At 39.8% G+C, this 27,230-nt stretch overlaps 1 protein-coding gene across 3 annotated transcripts; it reads left to right on the top strand.

Annotated features, from left to right (window-relative positions):
* The first annotated feature begins 54 nt into the window (after nt 1–54).
* RNF20 (ring finger protein 20) lies at nt 55–26,908 on the top strand. Of its 3 annotated transcripts, none has more exons than XM_026713389.2 (20): nt 55–478; nt 2,080–2,248; nt 2,756–2,923; nt 3,010–3,157; nt 3,289–3,471; nt 5,419–5,537; nt 7,870–8,016; nt 8,946–9,023; nt 9,145–9,264; nt 12,308–12,487; nt 12,939–13,074; nt 13,748–13,869; nt 15,016–15,401; nt 15,981–16,098; nt 16,926–17,075; nt 17,918–18,130; nt 19,561–19,686; nt 24,619–24,759; nt 25,264–25,365; nt 25,638–26,908. In XM_026713389.2, the coding sequence occupies exons 2-20, from the start codon at nt 2,120–2,122 to the stop codon at nt 25,812–25,814; spliced, it is 2,943 nt and encodes a 980-aa protein (XP_026569174.1). In that variant the 5' UTR covers nt 55–478; nt 2,080–2,119; the 3' UTR covers nt 25,815–26,908. The 3 variants fall into 3 exon arrangements, with proteins under 3 accessions (XP_026569174.1, XP_087782617.1, XP_087782616.1); XM_087926491.1 differs by having other exon boundaries at nt 89–193; XM_087926490.1 differs by having other exon boundaries at nt 91–484.
* Nucleotides 26,909–27,230: the final 322 nt, after the last annotated feature.

Here is a 27,230-nt window from a genome sequence, read left to right as displayed (position 1 = left end):
TTTTATCTCTCTCTTCTCTCTCAAGGTTGTGAAGCTATGGTGCGGCAGCCATTTTGGGTCAGGGCAAAAGAGGCCGTTTCTAAAGGTGGGGAAGAAGCGAGGCCCGATTGGTTGCTTGGCGTTTTGTCGTCAGCGCACGGTTTCCTGTGGCAATCGTCGTAGGCCGCAGGCTCTGGTGGGGATGTTGGTGTTGGTGAGCAAGTGCAGGATTAGAGAACGTATCGACGGTCGGGGAGGCCTTCCGGGTTTGTTTTTTGCCAGGGGTGTCACCCTCCTCGTCTCTTGGGACGGCGCCTGAGGAGAAGGGGGCTAAAGAGGCGGGATTCAGTGCTGTCGTAAACCGAGCGGTCTCGTCCTGAGCCTTGGGGTGCCGGGGAATATGGAGGAATGTGTGGGGCTGGAAGAACGGAGGACGTTGGACGGCAGACCCAGCGAGCGGTAAACGGTGTGCTGCTCTGGGTTGACAGCTTCGAGCACTGTAGGTGTCTCTCGTTAAGAGTTCCCCTGAGCGTGAGCAAAGTTTTTTTCTGCCTTTATTTTGAGCAAGCAGCATTTAGAACAGGGGTCTCCAACATTGGCAACTTTAAGCCTGGAGGACTTCAACTCCCAGAATTCCCCAGCCAGAAAAGCTGGCTGGGGAATTCTGGGAGTTGAAGTCCTCCAGGCTTAAAGCTGCCAAGGCTGCAGACCCCTGATTTAGACGACAGTGGAGCACCTGTTATTTTATTTTTTTTCCAGTATGTTTTATCAGTTCTTGTTTTTGGTTTCTTGCTCCTCAGGGCGCACACCTCCATTTGGTGGATACCTTTGGATACCTTTTGATCCAGCAAGCAACCAGTCTCAGCACCAAGGACTCCATAGTTCAGTCTTGAGCTCCAGATATTCTATTGTCATGTTAAGTTTTCAGTAAGTGGAACAGCAAAAATGCAATGAAGGGCAAGAAGGTGGGATAGAGTTACCAAACTAAACATCTGAATAGGCTAAGGAACAAACTTTTGATCCAGGGGTGGGATTATACTTTGTTCCTTAGCCTGTCATTGTGTTTTGTTCGTTAACCCCCCCACAACCTTCTTGCTGTCTTTGTATTTTTGCTGTTCTACTTACCGAAAGCTAGATGACAATGCAGGTAGTCCTTGACTTACAACAGTTCACTTAGTGACTGTTTGAAGTTATAGCAGCACTGAAAAAAGTGACTTATGACCATTTTTCACACTTACGGCCAGGGCAGCATCCCCGTGGTCACATGATTTATATTCAGATGCTTGACAACCGACTCTCATTTACGATGGTTGCATTGTCACTTTTTGCAACCTTCTGACGTACAAAGTCAATGGGGAAAGCCAGATTCACTTAACAATCCTGTTACTAATTTAACAGCTGCAGTGATTCAGTTCACTAACGTGACAAGAAAAAGTCATAAAATGAGGCAAAACTCAATAAATTTATTACTTAGCAACACAAAGTTTGGGCTCAATTGTCAAAAGTCAAGGACTACCTGTAGAATATCTCTAGTGTAAGAGTGAACTATGGAGTTCTTAAGTGCTGTCTGAGCTTGATTGTTCACCTGCAGATGTTCATTAGCAAACTAGGTAACATCAGTGTCAGTGAGTGTAGAGTTTGCTTTCTGTTTATATACAGTTGCTTGCCTGTTTTTGGTGGGGGTCTAGTAGGGCAGTGAAACATCTGCAAGCAACCAAGCTCAGAGAGCACTAAGGAGTGCATAACCAGATGCAGTCAAATTCCTATGTGCTTCAAAATAATTAAATGTAAATGTTCTCAGCTCTAATCCCAAGGGATTGTCAGCAGATCTCAAATGGGCAAAAAAGCAGTAAATAGTGAATTAAACAAGCATTTGTGAGATCATTTTGTGGATTCCAAGATGAAAAGAGATTTTTTTTTCTTTGTTTAAAACTAATGAGACCTTGAACACAAAAATATAATACAGGAGAGGGGATTTGCATGCATTTTATTTCAAAATAATTTGTTATCTTGTTTAGTTTTTTTCCTGATTATTGGAAATAAGACAAATGAAAAAAGTTAAAATTCATATATTTACAATGTCCCTTCTCTTTCTTTCAGGAAGAATAATTGGAGAAGTGGGAACCTCCAGTTTGTAGCTATGTCTGGGATTGGGAATAAACGAGTGGCTGCGGAGACTAGCCCATCAGCTCCTCCAGACAAGAAGGCAGGAGTTGAGGACTCAGAGACCACTGTGGAGACTATTAAGCTTGGTGGCGTTTCCTCAACGGTTTGTATCTCATGTTGGGTTTTACTCTTTCTGTGGAATGCAGTATTAATTTGGGTTATTATGCTCTCCTGGACTACCATAGCCACTGGGATGAGTTCTATCATAAAGCCGGGTGGGCTTGGGTCTAACTTTCATGGAATGATAAATTTGTTTCTAGGATAGGATGTGGATGATTAGTTGTGAGTCCTTATTCGTTCCTTTTCCCTTTCATACTAATTTTCTTTATGAATTTTTACAGGAAGATGGATATTTGAGAAACATTGTATGATAACCCCTTCCCTATAGTGTAAAATGTTATGAATTGGATTTTGATATGTAGATACCTAGCATTCTCTAGCTCTTTTGCAATTCAGTAGCAAAGGATTGGATATTTTGGTCCAAAAATGTGGAGACCATCAGGTTGCTTATTGCTGACTTACCACTTCAGACATACATTGAAATGAATAGTTGTTCTTCCCAGACCTAGATCAACAGTGTAAACACTATACCATGTCGACTGTATTTCAGGAAGAACTGGACATTCGCACGCTTCAGAGTAAGAACCGAAAACTGGCAGAGATGCTGGACCAAAGACAAGCTATTGAAGATGAGCTGCGAGAGCATATAGAGAAGCTGGAAAAGCGTCAAGCCACAGATGATGCTTCGCTACTGATCGTCAACCGCTACTGGAGTCAGGTCTGTTGCATTTTTCTCCTAATGACCTCATCCCTTTAATTTTACTTGGCAAACTCTCTTATCAGTGAAACGTGTCCTCTTTTCAGTTTGATGAGAACATTCGCATCATTTTGAAACGCTATGACTTGGATCAAGGCCTTGGGGATCTCCTGTCAGAGCGAAAAGCCTTGGTGGTACCAGAACCAGAGCCCGATTCAGACAGCAACCAAGAGCGTAAAGATGAGAGGGATCGAGGTAAAGTATCTGATACAGGATGGTAAATGTTCTACAAAATGCTTATGATCTCATGGTAGTATGAAATGATTTATTGTTTGGATCCAGATTACATCTAGTTATAATTACTTTCTTGCACTACTATAATTTAGGAGAAATATTTGAACCTGCATTCTCCTTTCTGGCTACACTGGCTAGTAGCACTAGTGAGGAAATGGAATCCCAGCTACAGGAACGTTTTGAATCTTCCCGCCGTGCAGTCACACAGATTGTGTCAATGTATGATAAACTTCAGGAGAGAGTAGATGTGCTGTCTCAGAAACTAAACAGTGGAGGTATGGCATTTTCCAGAATTTACGGCTATACTATATTGTATTTTCAAAACATTTGTACTTAAATAACTTTTCAGGGAATATGGGCTAATCTGTTGCTAGTCCATTGACTTTACTGCCAATTTGACAAATAAATAATGATTTTTTGGTTCTTTTGAAATTATGCTAAAAATAGATATTTGGCTGGAATTGCAACTTCACATTAAGAGGGTTGCCACAATAGGGCAGACTACACCTTGTAGTAAACTGGAATTATTAGATAAAACAAAATTTGAATCTGATATTTGACTTTTTTCATATTGCTAGATTTCCAATTCCCATTACTCCTGGCTATTGCTCATATTGTCTGAAGCTTTTCAATCCAACAAGGTGTATTGATAACCTTGAGTACATTATCTTGTTGGATCTGGGAATTGGTGATTTGCCACGCCTTCCAAGTTAAATGATGTGTCTATTCTTACATGCTTAGGTCCAAACTACTTGCAGGTTAACCTATATAATCCAGTCTGCACTGTAGCTCATCAAAAGGCATCTTTGTAATCTTCCTATCACACATGTGGTACTAATTGGTTCAGATACTTGTTGAATTTGATCCATCTTTTTATTGCTGAATTACATTTGTTTTCTGATTTAGTTGAACTAATAAAATCAGTGAACAACCTTCATTTTGGTTGCTTTATGTAGATAGTATCAAACATCATTAATATTTCAACTTATTCATGGTAGACTTTTGCTGCTTGAGGTTTGAATCCACAATGGTTATTTATATATTTTATAATTTGTAGTTACTTCATTTTATGTTTGATTTCTTTATTGTACTTTAGTTCTGTGTAATGGGGAGCTCACTACAATGTTATTTATACCATTATAAATGTATTTAGAAATATTTGTAAAAGTGAAAAGAAATAAGGAAAAGCAATAAAATGCTATAGGAAAGAGAAATCCTAAAATCTTATGATGTAATATAGAATCAAAATATACATTAGAGAGTGATTGTGGCACAATGGTTAAAATGCAGTATTGCAGGCTGCTACTGCCAACTGCCAGCAGTTGGATCCTGATTGGCTCAAGGTTGACTTGGTCTTCCATCCTTCTGATGTCACTAAAATGAGGATGCAGATTGTTGGGTCAATATGCTGACTCTGTAAACAGCTTAGGGAGGGTCGTAACTATTATGAAGTGATATATAAATCTAAGTGCTATGAGCACTAGCACTAGCACTTAGACTTATATATCGCTTCACAGTGCTTTGCATCCCGCTCTAAGCAGTTTACAGAATCAGCGTATTGCCCCCAACAATCTGGGTCCTCATTTTACTGACCTTGGAAGGCTGAATCAACCTTGAGCTGGTGAGAATTGAAGTAACAAACTGCTGGCAGCAGGCAGTCAGCAGAAGTAAGCCTGCAATACTGCATTCTAAACACTGCGCCACTGTGGCTCTATTGCTGGGGTGTCAAACACACGGACTGCGGGCCAGATGCGTCCCGTGCTGGCCCCACCCCCGCCCAATTTAGCAAAGGGGGAAAAAGTCCCAATACATCATGTGATGCTGCCGTGACGCTGTGGCTTGATACCCCGGCTCTATGGCTATACATTGCTTCATTAGATCTATTTTTGGACAATTATTTCCAAATTTTATTGTTGAAATTGTTTTCAAAGTTTAACAATAAAAACTATGAGGAGTGCAAATGTTTTATTAGTTATCCTGTTTTTTTTTTTTTTTTGAAACAATAGTCTAAAATTATTCAAGATTATTTAGAATTGTTCCCATCATTCTGAAGTCTGTTCTTAAAATCTGTAAGGCTAGAAACTTTCTTTAAAAAATAAAAATAATTGGGTTCCTATGAAAAATGTTATCATTATTGTGTCTTGTTTATTTCTATTTTTTAAAGAAAATAGAGGCCTGATAGCTTCAATATGATAGTGTTCATTTTTTCCCCTCATCTTCAGATGTACCCCTAATGGAAGAGGCTGTTCAAGAGCTGAATTCCTATCTAGCAAATGAGAACAGAAGGCTGCAGGAATTGGCTGATTTGCTTCAGGAGAAACATCGCTCTATGTCTCAAGAGGTACAAGGAAAGGTTCTATGAAGCCATGTAGCAAAAGTGTTGGGGCCAGGAAAATTGTGACCTGATTTTGTGGGGCAAAGGAAAAGACATAAAGGAGAAGGACGTTAATTAAGAAGTTGCTGAACCTTACATATAAATTATTTGCTTGGCCTTGTAATCTACACAGTGCAAAATTTGAGGGCTCTAGGAGAAGAATAGGTTGGTGAGGTTCAGTGAAGGGGGAAACTAGAAGCTGTGGAACCTAAAAGCAGATTGTGTAGAAGAAAATAGGAAAAACAGGAAGCAGTGCTCTCATAGTGCCAGCCAGTTAGGTGAATAGTATACATTTATGTGTATCACACTATTAATAAAGCAGAAACAACATTGAGTGCAGTTCATTGTTCTGAATCCTATGGGTGCAACCGGTCTTTTCTCATTCATTAGCTACCATGAGAAGTGCAAATAAAATATTTGTTGTTAATTTTAAATTTATTTTTATTGTAAAACTTTGAGACTTTAGAATTCACCAATACACCAAGTTAAATAAGCACTGCTTCGTATATATTGATTGTGGGTAGGAATAGGCTTTTGGAGGTTACAAGAAGTGAGTGCTGATGGCTGCACCCAGACATTCTGTTTATTCAGATATTATTGGGGCAACAGCATCAATGTTCTCATAATTTTTCTGCTTGGAGCGTGAGCCATAAGATTATGGCTTCTCATCTCTGTCAAGTTATAGTTTCACCATCCTCTTTGGCACTTGATATCCTCAACTTATTCTCAAATAATTGACAAACTCAGCTATTCAAGTAGTAAGGCTTCACACATATTCCTCCCCAATGGTTGCTGTAGGCTTTGTTGAAATTCATGGGTCGTAGATGGAGAATATGAATGCACTACAGGTAGTCCCTGATTTACAATAGTTTATTTAGTGACCGTTCAAAGTTACAACTGCATTGAAAAAATGTCTTATAACTGTTTTTCACACATGACTATTGTGGCATCCCCATGGTCACCTGATCAAAATTAAATGCTTGGCAAGTAGTTCATATTTATGACGGTTGCAGTGTCCTGGGGTCATGTGATTATTTTTTGCGACCTTCAGACAAGCAACGCAAACAACTGTGTAACTTAACAGATGCAATGATTCACTTAACAACTATAGCAAGAAAAGCCATAAAATGGAACAAACTCACTTATCAGATGTTTCACTTAGCTACATAAATTTTGGGCCCCATTGTGGTTGTAACTTGAGGACTACCTGTAATATATATGGAGGTGAATTAACCATCAAACTAGTTTTGGACTGAGGTGCAATATATTGGGGTACAAGAGTTGCATTCTCTCTAAAAGATCACAGCCTTAGGTAGTTCTGTACCTTGCATTGTTCTTGGAAGACAGAGACTATAGCTACTCTGGCTAAGAAAAAGAGATTCTGGCCACTTTCACTTGTCTTAAATATTGCAGCATGGACAATAGAGGGAAGCTTCTGGACAGTATTTAGAATTGAAAGCAAGGTCAAAATGCCATATTGCTCTCTGCAGAGTGCTGTGTTCATTGTCATTTGTTCTCTGTCAATTGCACTAGCAGCTTCTTTGTTTCTCAGTGATGTTCAAGATGTTGATTCTTGGAACCAGCATTTCTCACTTTTAATGAATATTTTATTCTGATACTGTTAGTCCTACTCACTAACAATTAAGTTAGGTTACTTACTTTCAGTTTTCTCTTTGTGTCTTGCTTTCAGCTATAAATGCATTTGAAATATTTTTCAATATTCAGTTTAAAAATTGTAAGTCTGTCAAAGCAATGCCTTCTTTTGTAGGGGAAAAGCTTGACATATTAAACAGGAAATTAATAAATGAAAAACTTGCCTTCTCCATTTTCCTGCCCGCAATTTAATTCATTGTTCTCCTGTTGTATGAGGACAATCCCATAATTATTAGTCATCATGAACATTTGCTTCAAAAAGAAGTATTCTGTAACTGGCATTTTAAAACTGAAATGACTCTCATGTTGTGAAGGTGCTTTTAGAGTTGTAGATCAACACTGTGGCACAGAAACAAGTCATTTGTAGGATGCGTATTATGCCTAGGTTGTGGAATTTGTAGTGACATCCTGAATGGAATGGGCTAAATGGGTGCAGTGGAAAGGAGGAGCAAAGAGGGAAGTTTCATTAGTAGCCCCTGAAAATTCCTTTGTTTGAAAGCATATGACAGTGGCATCCTTGGTGAAGGTATAAGTAAAATTTAAGATGTTTATGTAACACGCAGAATGTCAAAACTGAGTAGTTGCTCTTGAGAATAAACCCAGGAATCTCATTTAACGTCCATCCCTTCTAATTTCTTTGCCACAGTTTTCTAAATTACAAGGGAAAGTAGAGACAGCAGAGTCTCGTGTATCTGTGCTAGAAACTACGATTGAAGATTTGCAATGGGATACGGATAAAATCCGCAAACGAGAACAGCGGTTGAACAGGCACCTGGCAGATGTTCTAGAAAGAGTAAGTAGTAGTCCCAGATTGAAAAACTGGAACATATATTTCTCGGTTAATACGAAAATGTGGTCATCAACTTGGACTTTCTTTCCTACTTCGGCATTTTGCATTTCAGCGATTTTGCACTTCAGTTTCTGAAGTTGCACAATGATTGTAAAGTAAGGCAGTTTTTTTAAAAAAAACAAGAAACTAAATAGATGAAATTAGAGGAAGTAAAATATAAAAATGTTAATATATTGCCTTTCAGAAAAAAAGCTTTCTACTTTGAATGTCCTCTTGGAAAATTGTTCTTGAAAGGCAGTGGAAACTGGACATCTTTCAAGGGCTGCTCACTTGTTATGAAAAGGTTTACAATAGCTTGTGGTAGTGCTTTAAATAGCTTCCTGCCTTTCCCTGAAAGAAATAACGTTGTATTATTATAATAAATACACTATTCTAAAAGCAATGTATTAATAAATAAAATTGAATAAAATAAAATTTTGGAATTTGGCTTGCTTTTACACCTCACTTGAAATTGTTTTGAGTCAGAATAAAGTCTTTAATTCAGTGTTTTTTCTTCATAAACCATGGCTAAATATTTCTCTAATCTATTTTTTGCATTATCTATATGCATCTCCATGAGGGGCACAAATTATTGCTATTGATAATTTTGTTTCAAAAGTTAAAAGGCACATACAGAGAAATAACCAAAAAACTTTTTAACCTTTATATATGCAGAGGGAAATCTTAAAAACATTTTCAAAAAAGTTGGGGAGACCAAATACATTATCATTTTCTATTTGATGATGGCAGTGAGGATCAGTCCTTAACTCCAATTGGATAAGTTTTTATTTTGCCCAATTTGCAGCTTTGTGAACAGTGCCCTAGTAATAACAGCTGTAAAATGTTTCAAAACAGATAATCTTAATATATGTTTTTTACTGTAAACCTTACAGGTAAACTCAAAAGGATACAAGGTATATGGAGCAGGTAGCAGTCTCTATGGAGGTACAATCACAATCAACTCCCGAAAGGTAACTTTTAAAAGTTCAGCAGCAGGTTATAAAAAACAGAGGTAGTGGGGGGATCAGAGTGTGAGAGCACAAAGCAAAGGATGTTACACATTTGTCATCCTGGTGTTCTTCCATTTTGCAGTTTGAGGAGATGAATGCAGAACTTGAGGAAAACAAGGAACTTGCCCAAAACCGTTTGAGTGAACTAGAAAAATTGCGTCAGGATCTTGAGGAGGTGACAACTCAGAACGAGAAGCTAAAGGTATGAATGGGGCATGTGTTTCCCAAAAGTCTGGAAGCTGCGTTTAATTTGAAAGTGTAATGCTCTATCACATCTGCAAGGCTTTATTTAATTTTGGAGTCCATCCCAGAGTCAGAATTAGCAGTCAGTAGTTCCTGTCTTTGTGTTATTGAATGGATCAGTTTTCCCAGATGTGTCTTGTGAGTGCGTGAAGGATTGTATGCAGAGATGAAATCTCTGCAGTACTTGGAGGGCACTATCAGAAGTTTCAGTCAGGAAGGCCATTGGTTTTGGTCAGTGTCCTAACCCCAAACCTTAAAAGTCTGCTGCTTTATTCATCAGAGTATAGTAGTCTGTCTGGATATGTGAGTGAGACAGGAACCAATCCAGGAACTCAAAACAGCTCTCTTTCCAAGAAGCAGCTTTGGCCCATGGGAATATCTCTTGGAGCCAAAAGTAGCCCTTTCGAACAACAGCAGCTCCCATAAAGGGCAGATCATTGCATTTGTGCAATGGATTTATGTATTTATTAATGACATTTATATAGCTACCCGTTATTCTGGGTGGCTCTCAAGCCAGGAATATAAGCAGTAAAATAGAAAATAATAAAACCAAGAACAGAAAAACCCAATTTGCAACCAAACTTCCTCAATGCAATCCATAACAATACTTTGGGGAAAAATAAGTTCTTAAGTGCTTTCTGGAAAGTTAAAAGGGTAGGTGCCTGCCAGATCCCAAGAGAAAGAGGGTGAATGATGAATTGTTCCAAGTGTATCAAAAGGACCAGGATGATTAACTTCTTAGTTTACTACAAAAGCCCAAGGTCTGAAGAAAAGAAGCCGTTTCCTACCTAGCCTGGATCTCGCTATTTGTCAAAATGAGCATGCCCTAAATGTAGGCCAGAGATGCAACACTTGCACCAATACTGAATTGCAGCCTGCTGGCATCAATGCCAGCAGGTGATGCCTGCCAGCAGGTGATGCCAGCAGGTGATGCCTGAAACTTTCTCATATCTAAGAATTTATTGATCCTTTTAAAACATTTCAGGAAGCTTTGGTAAGTTTTGTAAAGTCTTAAGTCTAACAGATGGTTAAGGCATCCATTTAATCTCTTAAAAGTCCTGAACTCCTCCTCCTCTGGAGAACAGCCCTCAACATGATATGCCAAACCTGATATTATTAACCCTTCAAATTGATATAAATTGTAACCTCTCCAGATCTATGGTATGGGTGGAATTTGGCAGATATAAACTGCTTTGATTTATTGTCTTAATTCATCATTACTTTTCTGTTTTCTCCTTTAAAAAAGTATTGCAAGAGTGTATAACTCCACATTCTCGATATGCTGTGTTGATTTTAATACATTAGCTTCATTGTAACTGGTACACCAGTAGTTAGGAAGTAGATTTGTCTGATGCAATGCTGCCCCTCTCTGGACAAAATGGAGACGTTAGCAACATATTTTGTTTATATTATCTTAAAATATTACTCTGATATTTATTCCAAAATAGAAACAGATTTGGTTTCCAAAATAGAAACAAGATTATTACATACATTATTTAATATATATTTTTTCTCATATAGCTGAAAGCCAGATAATTAAGGTTTGAAGCGCTCCTCCATTTAGTCTCTGAAAACCACTCAGATTTGCTTAACTTTAACTAGATTGCTGTTGAATTGTCCATCTTCTCATAGTGTCAATCTGCACAGTTCTTTTTACAGGCTTCCCAAAATATACATGAGCAAAGCTGTATATATGATATCCTAGATATGTTGTGTGTTTTGATTTTACTTGGGGAAACAAAAACACAAACAAGATACTAAGATCATTCCATTGCCTTAGAGAACTCACGTCTCTTGCAATTAGGGGCATGTTGTGATACATATTTTATTGCAAGGAATATATAGTTGGAATACCATTGATTATCCAGTTGATCAGTTGAACACTTCTTGAAACTTTAGCCTTGTTTCAGTGTTACAATTGCAACATTTAATAGTTGACATCACTAATATGATATAAAATAAAGTCAGGTCTCTGTAAAAATCAAACACTCAGAGCACTGTTGTAGGTAGGGAAATGGCAACATGTCTTTGGGGTGCCATGGTTTCAGCAATGCCGTCAAATTGATAAATAACTGGGTTCCAGTGTATTTTGTTTGTAGGCAATGATCAGTTGAACAAACAAAACTAAAAGTTGGCAGTCTTCGTATTGACCAGTGTTCCTCAGCCTGACAAGTTGAAGATACTTGAACTTCAAATTTAAGATTTCTGGAGCCAACATGCTGGCTGGGGAATTCTGGGAGTTTGAGTCCACACATTTTGAGTCCGCAAGACTGAGAAACAGTGATATAGGCAGTAATATGAATCAAGGTTATAAATTCCTTGCAAACCCATGGCTTACTTTTTTTCCTGGGATTTTCCATTGGATAGATGTAAAATTGATTATTAATATAAATAACTTTCTCCCGAACTTTGCCCTGAACTTCTAGTATTAATACATGCATCTAAATATCCAGTGATATAACGCATGGTATGAATTGAATACAAGTCTCTGATGGGATAACTTCAGTTCAAGAAGTTGTCCTGCGGTTGTTTTAGCTTCCCTCTTTATTTTGCCTTCAAGATACTCTAATAAAGCTTGTTTGGAAATCATGTTGCATCCTCTTACTTTATTATGCTATATATAAAGTTTGCTACAAAATATGCAGGGTGTTGATTATATTTCATCAGAGCAATACATAAATGTTTACTACATGTTTGTGCTTTAATTTAAGAATTACGAGTAGCTTCAGATTATATTGCCAGATTTCATGATTTATTGTTGTTTTCTTTTTTAATGGCCATTTGGGATTTTATGTAAAAGCTTGATAGCAATTTTATTTTATTAACCATCTTGGAAAGAATTTTGTTCCAAGGATTGTCTTTGTTGTTATGAATGAAAGGGTAACCTAACTTTCAGATTTGGGACAGTTGCTTTCCTTGTGTATTTTTTGGATTGCATTTTATTGCCTTTATTTCTATCAAGTATATACTATCAACCACTTCTCTTTCATGGGCCCAACCAGGTGGATCTAAGGCGGGCAGTGGAAGAGGTAGTGAAGGAAACTCCAGAATACCGTTGCATGCAATCCCAGTTCTCTGTATTGTATAATGAGAGCCTCCAGTTAAAATCACAGCTGGATGAAGCCCGCACTCTGCTACATGGTACCCGAAGTACTCACCAGCGCCAGGTGGAACTGATTGAGGTAATGGCTTTCTCCCTTTGTGTCTCTTACTTTGTCCTGAAAATATAAGAAAGTGAGTATTCATTCTTTTGCTGATTTGCTCATTCCAAATGCTTTGGACATCGTAACTCCTGCTAGTCCCAGCTATGTGATGTATGGTTCTTGCTAGTTCGGAACATTTCAGGGTGAAAATGGTTTTGCAACACCATCTTTAAAGCCTGTGTATCAACATCAGGATAATCAGGTGGAGATTGTAAAGACATAAGCCATTTTGTAGGTAAATAGCAAGTAATTATTGACTTACTTAGAATAAAAAAAAGTGCAGACAGAAATAGATGTTATCCATTTTGTGTTTCAAGTAAACTGCGTAACTTCTGTTACGGGAATACCCATTATGGTTCTGGAAAGTGTATTTACAGCCTTTCTTCATCATGACAGCATTAATGCAGTAACCATTGTTTTGCCTTGCCAGCGGGATGAAGTCAGTTTACATAAAAAATTACGAACAGAGGTTATTCAGCTGGAAGACACTCTTGCCCAGGTTCGCAAGGAATATGAGATGTTGCGGATTGAATTTGAACAGACTCTTGCAGCTAACGAACAAGCAGGTACTTCATATCAGGTCTCTCATAGTGATCCTAATTTGTTGCTTTTGCAAAACCACCTGCACAAATAATCTTTTTAACACTGCATAGCTTCACTAGTGACGTAACTCTTCATGATTGAACGTTAAAGGGCTATTGATTTTGAGATGTATATGAACTTTTAAGTAAGCCTGAAACATGATGGTACACAAATCTAATGGATGGATGGATGGATGTGAGTCATGAAGATTCCACTTCTATAGTACAGTATTTTTGATTCATTAGCATGAGGGTTTTAAAGAGCACTTTCTGTGTGTTCTCGCAATATTTTTTTAATTCCACTATAGGTCCTTTTATAAATGGATTGCTAGAATCACAGGAGCTAAAGCCCTTTATAAGCAGCATTTTGAAGGATGGCTCCTACTTGATCATCTGCAGAATTCTTGTGTTCAATATGAATATGACATTATCTTTTTGAGCAGCATTTTAATAACTGGAAATGACCAGAGATCAAAAGGAGGGTCTTTTGGTCATTGAGAAATGACATTTCATTTGATTTGGAGGCTTGTATTAGTTGTCCCTAATATAAATCTTCATTGGTTACAATTAATCTAGGAATTAGTCTATTTGAGAAAGGGTTATTTATGGCAAAATTGAGAAGTTGATATAATACATCTGTTATGTGTGTGTGTTGTAGGCCCCATCAACCGAGAGATGCGCCACCTCATCAGCAGTCTCCAAAATCATAATCACCAGCTAAAAGGGGAGGTGTTGAGATATAAGCGGAAGTTGAGGGAGGCTCAGTCTGACTTAAGCAAGGTAAGGGAAATGGAAAAATAAAGGTTGTCTCAAAAAACTGGAAGCAAAAAGGTGTGTGCATAAGTTCGGGTATGAAGAACATGTGGGAGAGTCTTTGCATGACTAGCTGTGTTTTTTAAAAAGATAGCTCTTGATATTTATCATTTTATAAGTACTCCTATTAGAAACGTTTCTTAAACTACTCTCCAGGTAGATTTAATTGCTTGAAATTCGTAGCTTCAATTGATCCATTCTGGCTATTTTTGCAGAAAATCACAGTAAATGAAATGTGGAAGAAAAGCAAGTTGTGTGCAGAAAACACTGCAATCTGGAGATAGATCATTTATTTGGGAGGTTCTCTTACTGTTCCAGATCACGTCTAGAACACCACAAAACATGGCCTGTTTCAGAAAATTATATTTATAAAGATTGTAGCCCACCCCCAGAATGCATTATAGTATCTCAGAATTCCCCATACTATTCCATCCTTAAGTTCCAAATTCTAATTAGTTTTATCAAAATATAAAATACAAAGAAAAATGAAAATAGTGGGAAAGCGAGGGAGGAAGAAGAGAAGACAAATGCAGGATAAAAGAGGCACTGTCTTCCTATCCTTTTAAGCATAGTAAAATAAAATAATATACAGCCTCAACTTTTTACTTTTACGTAATAATATATACTAGCTATTTCTATAACAACAAGGCTTTCTAATCAGCAAAACCCAAGATCAAAATTTCACTTTTTTCCATCCCAAGCACAAAGTCGAGAAGCGGTTTCCAACTGGAAACAAAGTTAGCTGTATTCTTGGATTAGGTCAGTCAATTTAGCCATCTCTGCTAATTCCATCAGTTTTTTCCAGCCAGCCATCTATTGTGGGAATTAAAGTATCTTTCCATTTTTATGCACAAAGCATTCTCATTGCTATGAATAATGTTCTATCTTCAGAATAGAATATTTGCATGTATCAACTGCACAGGATGTGAAGGATAATATACAATGATCTCTTTATTTTCACATTTGGATGAACAAAAAAGTATCCCACCCTACCCCATTTTTGAAAGTGCCTTGATGTGTTTTGGCTGTAAAATGAAGGTAAAGAAGAGGCGTATATATCTTTTTGAAAACCCATATGGAAAGTATCCCTAATAAATTGTTCTTCTACTCCAGACTCGTTCCCGCAGTGGCAGTGCTGTCTTGCACTCCCAATCCAGTACTGAAGACACCAAGGAGGAACCATCTGAGATCAAACAGGAAGCTGAGGATCCTTCTCATGCTGCAACCTCCAAGGGACCCTCAGAGGATGCCTTGGAAACTAAAGCAAAACGAGACGAAGAAGAACGGGAGAGGGAAAGACGAGAAAAAGAGCGGGAACGGGAGAAAGAAAAGGAAAAAGAAAAAGAAAGAGAAAGGGAAAAGGAGAAAGAAAGGGAAAGGCAGAAGCAAAAGGAATCTGAGAAGGAGAGAGAATCTACCAAAGAGAAAGATAAAGGGAAACATGATGATGGAAGGAAAAGAGAAGCTGAATTGGTAAAGCAATTGAAAGCAGATCTTAAGTAAGTCGTTCGGCATATTTTTCTTTTCTTGGGGAGTGGTACTGCGATAGCTGACAGTGAGTTAAACTACAGATATTGTCAATTTACAAAGGGGATCCCTGGATTTGTGGAGGTCACCTGGGATTGCTTCTAGGCTGCCTGCACCAATGACGTGATGAAGCGTCTGTGTGAGATGCTCACAGCATTCAGTACCAATTAATAGCCTTTCAGCTATATAAGTTGCAATTTCTAGGCCATTTGCAAAGGGCTGATGATAAGCAGTGCCATCACATTCCACAGCCAGCGTTTTTTCAGGTTATCTCCTATGAGGCACTCACTTTCTTGGAACTTTCACTTAGCAAGAAGTGATCTTGCAGCCTCCACTTGTGACACCATCTAGGGTCAAGATAATTTATTGATTTGTTCCATCACAGTTACAGAACAAAATGAAGAGCCCTTTTTTTCTGTTTTGTCCCCAACATCACTCCTGGGGACAATAAGCCCTAACTTAGTGGGAAGAGTGAGCTGAATTGTTTGCAACTAGACAGTGCTATACCGTTTTACCTTTATAAATTCTGTTTTATTTTCCAATTTACTCAGGAAGGCACAAGAGAGCCAGAAAGAAATGAAGTTGTTGTTAGATATGTATCGCTCTGCTCCCAAAGAGCAGAGAGACAAAGTTCAACTGATGGCTGCTGAAAAGAAGTCTAAAGCTGAGGTAATCATATTTGATGTGGTCCAACTCCAAAGTATTAGAACTCCGTTCTAATCTCTCCCATAATATAATGGACTCTGATTTTTAAAGCTCATAAAGCAATCTGGAAATTTGGGAGTCAAATTAGAAGTGATCTCCATTGAATATTTAAAGCCAGTTAAGCATTTAGATTCTGCTTGTCAGTTGGAAATGTACCAACTGACAAGCAGAATCTGAATGCTTGAAATGTAGAAGATAAAGGAATTGACTTTAAATATTCAATAGAGATCACTTCTAATTCGACTCCAAGTTTCCAGATTTCTTTATGGATGCTTTAAAAAGGAGTTTGGCTTATAAGTCCATAAAAAAGAATCCTTGCCTTTTCTTTGCAGTCTAAAAAAGACATAGAATAAACAAAGAACAGGAACCAAACAAAGAGAACAGGAAAACAAGAATTTTTGGTATTGGATCCTAGTGAAATATTGAGCTTACAATGAATATAAAAGAACATGACACAAGTCATTATCTTTTTGTGTCACAAACTGGAGTGGAATCAGTTCTGTTTTTTTTTTTTTCATTTAAACCAGTGATATGATTCCTCTTCCTTTCTCTCCAACTGCTGTGCAGTTCAATGGGTTGATGCAGGCTCCTCTTTTTTTTGTTAAATTTTGTAAGATGGCATTCTGCCTAGTGCTAATTAGCAAATATATCAAACCTTTTTTACTTCCTCCAAGTAATTAGGAACAAACTTTAGGATCCTTTGAGCTCTCCTCCTCCTTTACTGTTTGCGTATTCATTTTCTATTCCTTTAAAAACAAAAACTTTTCTCCTGGACAATTCTTCTTGTACAGTTGGAAGAGCTAAGACAAAGGCTTAAGGAATTGGAGGATAAAGAGAAGAAAGAAAGCAAAAAGATGGCTGACGAGGACGCGCTCCGGAAAATCCGGGCTGTGGAAGAACAGATAGAGTACTTGCAGAAGAAACTAGCCATGGCAAAACAAGTAAGAAATAGTAATGAGTTAGTTGAGAGGCAAGCAGATTGTCTTATTCTTCAAGGATTCTAAAGGTTTGATTTACTCTTAGTGACTAGGTAAGAGATGATTGGAGTTTAGAATGTTGATATTTTTCTGTCTTCTTACTATACCCCCACCAGGTATCCACGTCCAAGTGGAGTCATCTACTTCTCTAGGAAAAAGCATATTTGTGGTAAATTATATGTATCAGAAAGGTAGAATCCAGGATATACTACATTAGATAATTTATGTTAATTAATAAATTGGTTTAAATTATATGCCAATAACTAACAAAAAAAAAAAATCTAGAATCTCCTGATAGTTATTTTTTCGTCACAAACATAATCACAAACTGATGAGGCCATAATGATGATATGCTTACGATGATGCCATGGTTACATATTTGATGCTACTGTTACATATTTGAGTCCTGATGTCCGAAGTAAATACTGTACATAGATTGCAATATAAAAATAGTCCTTTTTTACTGACCGCCTCATACAGCAGCCTTTTCTGCTTACGAAGGTGATGAAAAGGTAGCTATGCAGCCAATCCTTACATTTACAACCTTTGCAGGTCCGTAAAGCAAAGGCAAGCTGAAGTGCGATTTTAAGCACGGTTGCGGTTTCACTTAGTGGTCACTTTGCTTGGCGACCGAGTTGCCAGTACCAATTGTAGTCATTAAAGAACACGCTCCCTGTATTTGCTCGCATGATGATATCGCTCAAAAGTCATCATTTATATCCCCTCCTGTCAAGCGCCGACACATTTATCGACGTGTATCATAGTGGGTCCAGGAAAGGTGGAAACCATCTCCCTCTCAATTGCAGGAGGAAGAAGCCCTGCTATCTGAAATGGATGTGACAGGCCAGGCCTTTGAAGACATGCAGGAGCAAAACATCCGCCTGATGCAACAGCTGAGGGAAAAAGATGACGCCAACTTCAAGCTCATGTCAGAACGCATCAAATCCAACCAGATCCATAAACTATTAAAAGAGGAGAAGGAGGAGCTGGCGGACCAGGTCCTTACCCTGAAGACACAGGCAAGTGGGGAAAATGAGAAGAGTGGAGCGGGAAGCTAGAAGTCTTGAATTCTTTGACCAAGACATAAGTTGAAAGTGCAGTTGTTATCAGTGAGAGACTGCATCTTAAGATTGAGTTGTGTGTACATCTTTAACCATTATTTTTTGAGCAGTTTGGCAGTAATCTGGCACCTTTTTACATAGGGGCAGATGACCTATCACTACGAGGGACTTCAGCCCCATTTTTGAGACCATCCCCACCCCCATGTCAAGCTGCCAAGATTTTGTGGCAAATGTTCGATTTTTGGTGGCATGTTTTTTTTGCTTTACGCAAACCAAAACAGCTCCCCCAAAACATTAAGCCTCCAGTAACCTTCACGCAACTATTCTGAGTAGTCACTCAGAAAAGGGCTACAGGTTTCAACCCTACCCATTCAGGTGATATCCCTGTATTAATGACTTGCCCCTTATATGCCTCAGAAGCCATTTTTTTTAAAAAAAGGTGGGGTTTCAATTCATAAGAAAATGATCCGTTGCTATTCTGAAGCAATACTGGATTTTTGATCCAGGCGTGGTCTTTGTAGAGGAATGCTAGGAAGATGAAGAAAGAAACCTTACTATTTACAGGAAAGCAGGATATTAGGTGGATTTGGGGGCAACAATTTGATAAGTGCAAACATGCAAGTTATATCAGGGGAATTGCGGGGGGGTAATGCTTCCTTGATACCATAAAGAATATTAAAAGTATATGATCTGGGCCATAGGCATGAAAGTCTAAATTAGCCATTTGAAGAAAGTTCTTGTGTTTTGGAGACATAATTTCCGTAGTTGCCTTTTGGTTTCATCATAATGTATTTGGCAGACTAAAATCTGAAATACATTTTTTAAGCGTATGGAAGGTAAAAACATGATTCCTGGAGAAATAGCAATAGCAATAGTACTTAGATTTATATACCTCTTCACAGTTCTTTGCAGCCCTCTCTTACTCAAAAGTACTTTTACAGAGTTAGCATATTGCCCCCAACTATCTGGGTCCTCATTTTGTCCACCTCGGAAGGATGGAAGGCTGAGTCAACCTTTAGCCTGGTGGGATTCGAACTGCCAAACTGCTGGCAGCCGGCAGTCAGCAGAAGTGGCCTGCGGTACTGCATTCTATCCACTGTGCCACCACGGCTCAGCATCTTTTAATTTGTAGCCCTGCTTAGAAATAGGTGAGCTATGACTGATGTTTCAGGATCCATTAAAGGGAAGATTTCCATTGGCTGTTCTTAGTTTCTCATTCCATAATGGGCAAAAAAAATAATAATAATCAAAATTCCCATTATAAAACAAGCAGAACTCTTCAGTTTACTTCAAGGTTCCAATCCTAAGAGACAGAACCGTAAAAAAGTTGAGCAAAGGAAAAATCCTAAATCGAATGCTTTCCTCTTCCTTGTGTTTGCCTCTTGAAGGTGGATGCCCAGCTGCAGGTTGTGCGAAAGCTGGAGGAGAAAGAGCATCTGCTACAAAGCAACATTGGCACTGGAGAAAAGGAGCTGGGCCTGCGAACCCAGGCCCTGGAGATGAACAAGCGGAAAGTAAGTAGATACATACAGGTAGATCCTTCATTTACAACGGTTCACTTAGTGATCGTTCAAAATTACAATGGCACTGAAAAAGTGACTTATGACTATTTTTCACACTTATGACTGTTGCAGCATCCCCATGGTCATGTAATTTACATTCAGATGTTTGACAACTGACTCACATTCATGATGGTTGCATGTAATCACCAGCTGCAACCTCCTGTCATGCAAAGTCAATGGGAAAACCAGGTTCACTTAACAACGGTGTTACTAATTTAATAACTGCAGTGATTCATTTAATAAATGGGACAAGGGAAGTCCTAAAATGGGGCAATACCTACTTAATCTCTCACTGAGCAACATAAATTTTGGGTATAAAGTAAGCTCATGTAGCTCTCAGGTTTAACTTACACTGCAGGGTTGTTTGAAAGAATATAAAATGAGAGCTAGGGAAGAAGACTCACTTGAAGAAAAAGCAGACCTTTGCATGGGAAAGGTTTCTTGTTTTTACATTTGTGAAGGAGACTTAAAAAAATAAAAGTAACGAGAGTCAAACTAACTTGTATAATAAAAGCAGGAATAGATCCACAAATGTAGGTTTGTATAATAAATGCATAATAGGTATACATTTATACCTATTATGCATTTTATGTATAATAAAAACAGGAATAGATCAGAGGTGGGATTCTAGCAGTTCGTATCTATTACCTAGAACTGGTTGTTAACATTCTAAGCAGTTTGGAGAACCGGTTGTTAGACGAAATTACTGGCCTCATCCTGTAAGGAAGGCAGGAAGGAAACATTCTGGTGTTGCTTACAGAAACTGCCTCTCCGTTAACCCTTATTACATTCTTGGCAGGACTAGATTTCCTGTCTCTGGAAGTTCTCTGGAGTTTTTTCCCCTCCTTTGCTGGTACTTCGCTTATGTGGAGTGACCATTGAAAAAAGTGACTTATGACCGTTTTTCACACTTTTGACTTTTGCAGCATCCCCACAGTCACGAGAGGCTAGGCGAGGAGATGCGTGTCTCAATGTGAGTGATGTTGAGTTGGCCACGCCCAGCCAGTAACATGATCATCAAGCCATGTCTACCCAGTCACATGACCACAAGCCACACCCACCAACTAAGCCACGCCCACAGAACCAGTTGTTAACAGTTTTGAATCCCACCCCTGGAATAGATCCACAAATAATAATATGAGCAGTGGCACCATGATAAATACTATCCAGGCTTCCTCTTCCTTCTGCTTAACCAGTTCTCCAAGGAAAGGATATTCCTAGGTGTAACCTGACCAAAATCTAGATGGAACTCCATCCTGAACTGGCTTCTGTCAATCAGCCTTATGCTAAATAAGAATCACCTGGAAGATATTTAATCCAGCCATCTATAGAAATGAGCAGTCACTTTGAATTTTCCACCTAGAAATTGCCCCATCCCCTTAGAAACCCTTCAGTTGAGTGAAGGGTGCTTTGGCCTTAAGAGATTGGTGTAAGATAAAGACCCTGCAATTCCAGGGCAATGGAAACTGGGGAAAAAATTCTGTTCTTCACAGCTATAAACCCCGAACTTGGATTCTCAAATACTCAATCTGAAGGCTTTTAAGATTAATTTTGTGTATAGTAAGCAAATCAGATAGTCCTCACTTAGCAACCCTAATTGGGATTGGAATTCTGTTATTAAGCATAGTGGTTGTTAGGTGAAGCAGCACATAATGGCATCACTTGGCAACAGCAGTTTTAGTAGCTCTGATTTGTCATTAGGCAAGGACTGCTCCATTGTTAGATAAGGACTTCACACTTCTGCCCTGCACAAACTGCCAGCTCCATCCTGCTGCCTCTTTTCCAGCTAAGCCCAGCCAGTTGCCTTTGGGCAGAAGCTCCACTGCCCTGCCGGGCTCACCTCCATTTCAGCTTCCCCTATCACAACTTGTGCGCTTCAATTACCTGGCACCTGTCCTCCCCCTCCCCCCCGCCAATCTCTGTCATCTTGGCCACCATGTACTCTGCTGCTGCCATCTAAACGATCAACCCAGCCAACCTTGTTATCTTCTTCCTCCCGCTGCTGTCAAAATGCGCCTAGTGTCAACAAAGGGCCCAGCAGATGTTGGTGGAACGCATGGAGGCAGGGGCATCGGGAGTTGTGGGTTGCAGGATGGCAAAAAGGACAGGCCTGGTTGAGATGGAGAAGTACGCAGATGGGAATTAAAGTACACGCTGAAGTTGTAAATGTGGGTGGACAGTCGAGTGTCTGTTGATCACGTGACTGGGTGGGGTATGTGTGCTATGATGACTATAATTTAAAGAGCTGGTCATTACTATCGTTTGTTCAGCACTGTTACAACTTTGAACGGTCATTCAGCATTGATCCTCAAGCTAAGACTACGTATATATCTATTTATGAAATATGAACCAAGAGGGGGAGTGGAATGGATTGACAGCTGCAAACATTTCTATTTTACAAACAAACAGATTTCCCTAGAAGACAGAAGAATTTTTTTATTGAAAGCCTGAGAGACTTAGGTTGGCCTCGAAATAAAAAAACAGCTATTCCAATTGTTTGAATCCTTGGAAATGTATCTCTCCATAGAGAGAGATAGGCTAACTAGATCAGATAATTCTCTTCCCTCCTAAGGAAATGCTGAGAAATCACAAATGATTTGTTAATTAGGAGAAAAAGCAATGCTACAAAGTGATTTCATGGAGAAAAAGAAGTGTTGGGGGAAAAATTGAACTTTAAAAAAGATCAATGGAGTCTGATGTAAATAATTAGAAGGTTTAAAGCAGGGGTGTCCAACCTTTCACCTTCCCTGGGCCACATTAGAAGATGAAAATTTGATTTGGGCCGCACATAAAATAAAATAACAGTAACGATACCCGATCATCCCCAAAAACCATAGAAAACATAGTTAACATATTAAATTTATTTGGAAATAAAGTTAGTGAGATGTTTTTATTATTTATTATTAATTGTTTATTTAAAATTATTTATTTTTATCACGGTTTTTTTATCACAGTTTATTTTCCGGCCAAATTTGGGGGGTGGGAAAGCTCGCCTGCCTCACGCCTACCTCTCTTCCTGCAAATAGCCCGGCTGGATGAGGCAGGACTGGAAGGCAGAAGCAGCAGCAGCAGCGGCGGGGGCAGAAGCAGCGGCGGGGAAGGCTTCTGCCCCTGCCACCGCTTCTGCCCCCCGCCGCCGCTGCTGCTTCTGCCGCCGCCGTTCTGCCCGCCACCACCCCCGCCGCTGCCGCCGCTTCTTCCCCGCCACCGCGCCGCTTCTGCCCCCACCGCGGGGGCAGCGGCGGCGGGGGCAGAAGCAGCAGCGGTGGCGGGAGAAGAAGCGGTGGCGGCGGGGGCAGAAGCGGCGGAGAAGAAGGGCGGCGGCGGGGCAGCAGCAGCGGTGGGGGCAGAAGCAGCAGCAGTAGCAGGGCAGAAGCGGCGGGGGTGGCGGCGGGGCAGAAGCGGCGGGGGTGACGGCGGGGCAGAAGCGGCGGGGGTGGCGGCGGGGCAGAAGCGGCGGGGGTGGTGGCGGGGGCAGAAGCAGCAGCGGTGGCAGGGGCAGAAGCGGCGGCGGCGGTAACAGCAGGAGGTGGCGCTCTGACGGCGCCCGCCTTTTCTCTTGCTGCTTGGCCCGGCGCTCGCCTTGCCCCGCCTCGCACCTGCCTCTCCTCCTCCTTATCGCTGGCTGTGGCACGATGGTTGGGGTGGGCATTGGGCCGCATTACGAGGCGACCTGGGCCGCATGCGGCCCGTGGGCCGCTGGTTGGACAAGCCTGGTTTAAAGGTTTCCAGAAAAAAAGGTGGTGAGGATAAATGAAAAACAGAATCTGCTGAGGTGGAGTTGAATATCATGAGAAGAAGAAAGTTGAAAATAATGTTTTGAGAGTTTGCTATTTTGGTTACTGCATTAGCATTGGTTGTTAATACACATGCACAAAATAATATGATGCTAGTTTATAATTTTGTGTCAACCAAAGTTCTGTGTCTTCAATTCTTAGATGAGAATGAACTGCAGGGCCCGTTGACCAGACATTTAGGGCTGCCCTAATCTATAGATCAGCAAATTAGTCGAGGATTCGAGTGAACCTTAGGCCAAGAATTCTGGATCTTTTCTCTCTTGCCATTTCTGGACAACAATTAACACTTCTGACAAAAATAGCAATTGCTGAGACAAAAGTGCCTATTTAATTGGTGCAGGGTTTTTTTAGTTTTTTTGGGAGAAGTAACCCGTTTTCCAAAATTACTTTTAATTTTCTTTTCTCCTGGCCTTCAATCGAAATCCTCCAGCACTGAATTTTCAAAAGCAGGGGAGTGTGGAATCTCTAAGGCCTGCAGAGAACGTCAGAAGATAGGAATGATGTTGGGTCTATAGATCCCTGGGGATGGGGGAATTTTCTCTGCCCGGGGTTTCATTTCTGTATGGTATCTCAGGAGAATTTATTTCCTCACTCTACCCCGTCTCCTTAATTAGAGTGTCAAGGCAGCCTGTAAAAAGCTAAAAATCAGCTTCAGGTTTAAAAAATTAATAATAAAACACCACAGTATAAAAAGAATTTTTCAGAAGGAAGAAGCAGAAGAAATCGTAATAACTAAAGGAGGAACAAAGCATTGTGCAGTGTTTTAAAAGCCTAGGAAACTGGGCAAAGTGCATTTGCACTGAGATGAAAATAAGGTAGGTGGCAGGTTGTCCTCTTGGCTAGAGCTTTCCATAAAGATTGTCTGACTGGCTTTTGGTATAGGATAAGGAGATGGGGCTTAGAGTGCATTTGTATATACAGTATTTTGGACTGATTCTTCTTCCCCCATCATTCTCCCCAATTCCTCCCTCCCTTTCCTAACATTCCATTTAATCCCATTCTATCCTGCCTTGTGGAGTGCTGCTATGATCCCTTGTGTAAATTTCAATAAGTGGAATAGGGAAATATTACGGTTTTGTTTTTTTAGGCTATGGATGCTGCTCAGCTAGCTGATGACCTTCGGGCCCAATTGGAGCTGGCGCAGAAGAAATTGCATGACTTCCAGGATGAGATTGTAGAAAATAGTGTAACAAAGGAAAAAGACATGTTCAACTTCAAACGAGCCCAGGTAACCGGCATGCAGTCCTTTGCTTGGCTAGCTACCTCTCACAATTTGCCTTTATTTCCAGTTTCGTTCATTCAGATTATATGGCTGCCTCTTGTTTTCTGACAGCATTTTGGCTCCTCTAGTTTGATAGCTTGGTCACCATTATATGGCTCATTTTCAGTTGTTTCCACTGTTGCTTTTGTTAGTTGTCCATGCTGGCGCTGAACACCTAAACTGGAGCTCCTACAATTCACCTATCAATTTTAATTCAGTTTTTGACTTCTACAAGAGTTCTTTCTACAAGGCTCTAATAATAATGGAAGAGCTACAGCTTTCTCATTTTCATAATAGCTTAACATAGTTTTTGTAATTCATGTGAAACTCTGCGGCGGTAAAACCCAAAATGTAGGTGTTTATGAACCTTTTACCAGATTTATTTCCGCTATAAAGGGAACCTGACATTCTTCTTTGCCATCTGAAAGGCAAGAAGATAACAGGCCTACCCAACTAATATTTTCCCTGTAGGAGGATATTTCACGGCTACGAAGAAAACTGGAGACAACTAAAAAGCCAGACATGATTCCCAACTGTGACGAAATCCTCATGGAGGAGATAAAAGACTACAAGGTAGACTATTTGAGGTCCATTGACCCTTGGGTTCAGTGGGTTTGTGCATATCTTTGTAAGTTTGGAGAAAGATAAAAATTGCCACTAGTGCGGAGTTAGGTGTGGCTCATTTGGGAGATCTATTGTGTAAGTAGAAGTTACAACATTTCCTTCTGTGGAAAGAAATGTTCATTCTTCCAGATGAAGAATGAACATTTTCTCCCCCATAGACCAAAAGGGGAGGACTTGTCTGTTGACACCTGCTCTTAAACTCTGACCCATCTTTCCCGAAGGCTCGCCTGACCTGCCCTTGCTGCAACATGCGGAAGAAGGATGCTGTGCTCACCAAATGCTTCCACGTCTTCTGTTTTGAATGTGTGAAGACTCGCTATGACACTCGGCAGCGCAAATGTCCCAAGTGCAATGCTGCATTTGGAGCCAATGACTTCCACCGGATCTACATTGGTTGATGTGTCCACATACGTATGGCCAGAGGATCTCCGCCATCCGCTCCCATACCTGCCATTGTTCAGCAGGCTGGATACTGCTTATTGCCAGCTAGGTTTCCCCCTATTTTGACTTCTTTGTAAAGGAACGTCTTGGTTTATTCTTTTTGTGTATGTGTTCTTTTAGTTTTTCTCTTCATTTTTTTTTAAAGTACTGCCGAGTCCCAATCCAGTTCTCACTCTTATTAAATACACTTTCTGTGGGGCCCAGATACTCAATTGGTCCCTGAATCATCAGTGTTGTCATCATTTGGCGTAGAACGAAAACCAGGCAGCAACATTTAAACTGGGAAATCCACTTGGGATAGCTCAGTTGGCTTTCTCATGATTTTTAAGCTAATTGTTTCTCTGTTTTGGATAAAAGAGGAAACTCTTCTTTCTAATCATCACATTTCCCAGTTTAATGTCTGCTTGTGCGCCTGGAATGCTGTAGTCTACGGAAGGCATTCCTACTTCTGAAGAAAAAAGACAGCGATGCAGCCATCCTATTTCAAACCGAACCTTTAACTCCTGTTTTCTGAAAATGGCCCACAAAGTACATCTTGGAACTGGAGGCATTGAGAAAATGGGACCTTCACTATATTTCATCTCTTCATCATATGTAATCTGTTCTGGTAATGCAGAAACACATACTTGGTCTCATCCATAATTTTGGATCCGATTACATCATGATGCTGCTTCGAGACAAGGGCACTTTTTTGACACATTGCCTGGAGAATTTTTAATATTAGGGTAAGCACAAACGGTACCTGTTGGCAGCATTTGGTCAGTGCTTTCTTTGCAATCTGTTGCATAGATGGGAACTGGATCACACTCAAATGTATGAGCCTGATTCGCTTTGAACATTTTCTGTGCAGTGAAGGAAGCAATTCTGGACCAGAACTAAGTTTTGGAGACCACTGTTTCAGGGAAGACTTTTTGGTTGACCAGAATATTGTCAAACAGTGGCCCAGGGTTTTATTGGATGCTACTGTCTATTCTTTTGCTATGAAAATAAGATTTTCATAGGCATTTTTCAAAGGGCATTGTCTTCAATAAATTGCCATGGTTCTCTCTTGTTTTTGCTTTGTGGGATTGTTCTCCCCCTCCCTCATTCTGGCGAACAGACTTGTCTGTAAATTGATCTTAGATATGGACAGTTTGGGATTTTGATGTTTGTATATCCATGTACATACTATAGCTAAAGAGCTATTGTGTAAGATCTAACTAAAGAATGAGAGCCCAGTATGGTTTCGCACTTTTTGAATGGAATGGTGGGAAATAGGAATGTCTGGCTTTGGGAGGCAATCGATTCCCGTTCTAGAGTACGCCAGGATATGTCAGACTATCTATCCATTTGGTTTAGTCATTGAGAGAAGGCCTTCTGAAAATACCCTCCCC

The sequence above is a fragment of the Pseudonaja textilis genome, chromosome 2 (genome assembly GCF_049901715.1).
Source record: "Pseudonaja textilis isolate UNSWEBS1 chromosome 2, rPseTex1.2, whole genome shotgun sequence".
In the NCBI taxonomy this organism is placed as follows: Eukaryota; Metazoa; Chordata; class Lepidosauria; order Squamata; family Elapidae; genus Pseudonaja; species Pseudonaja textilis.
This window is presented reverse-complemented; position numbering and strand designations above follow the sequence as displayed.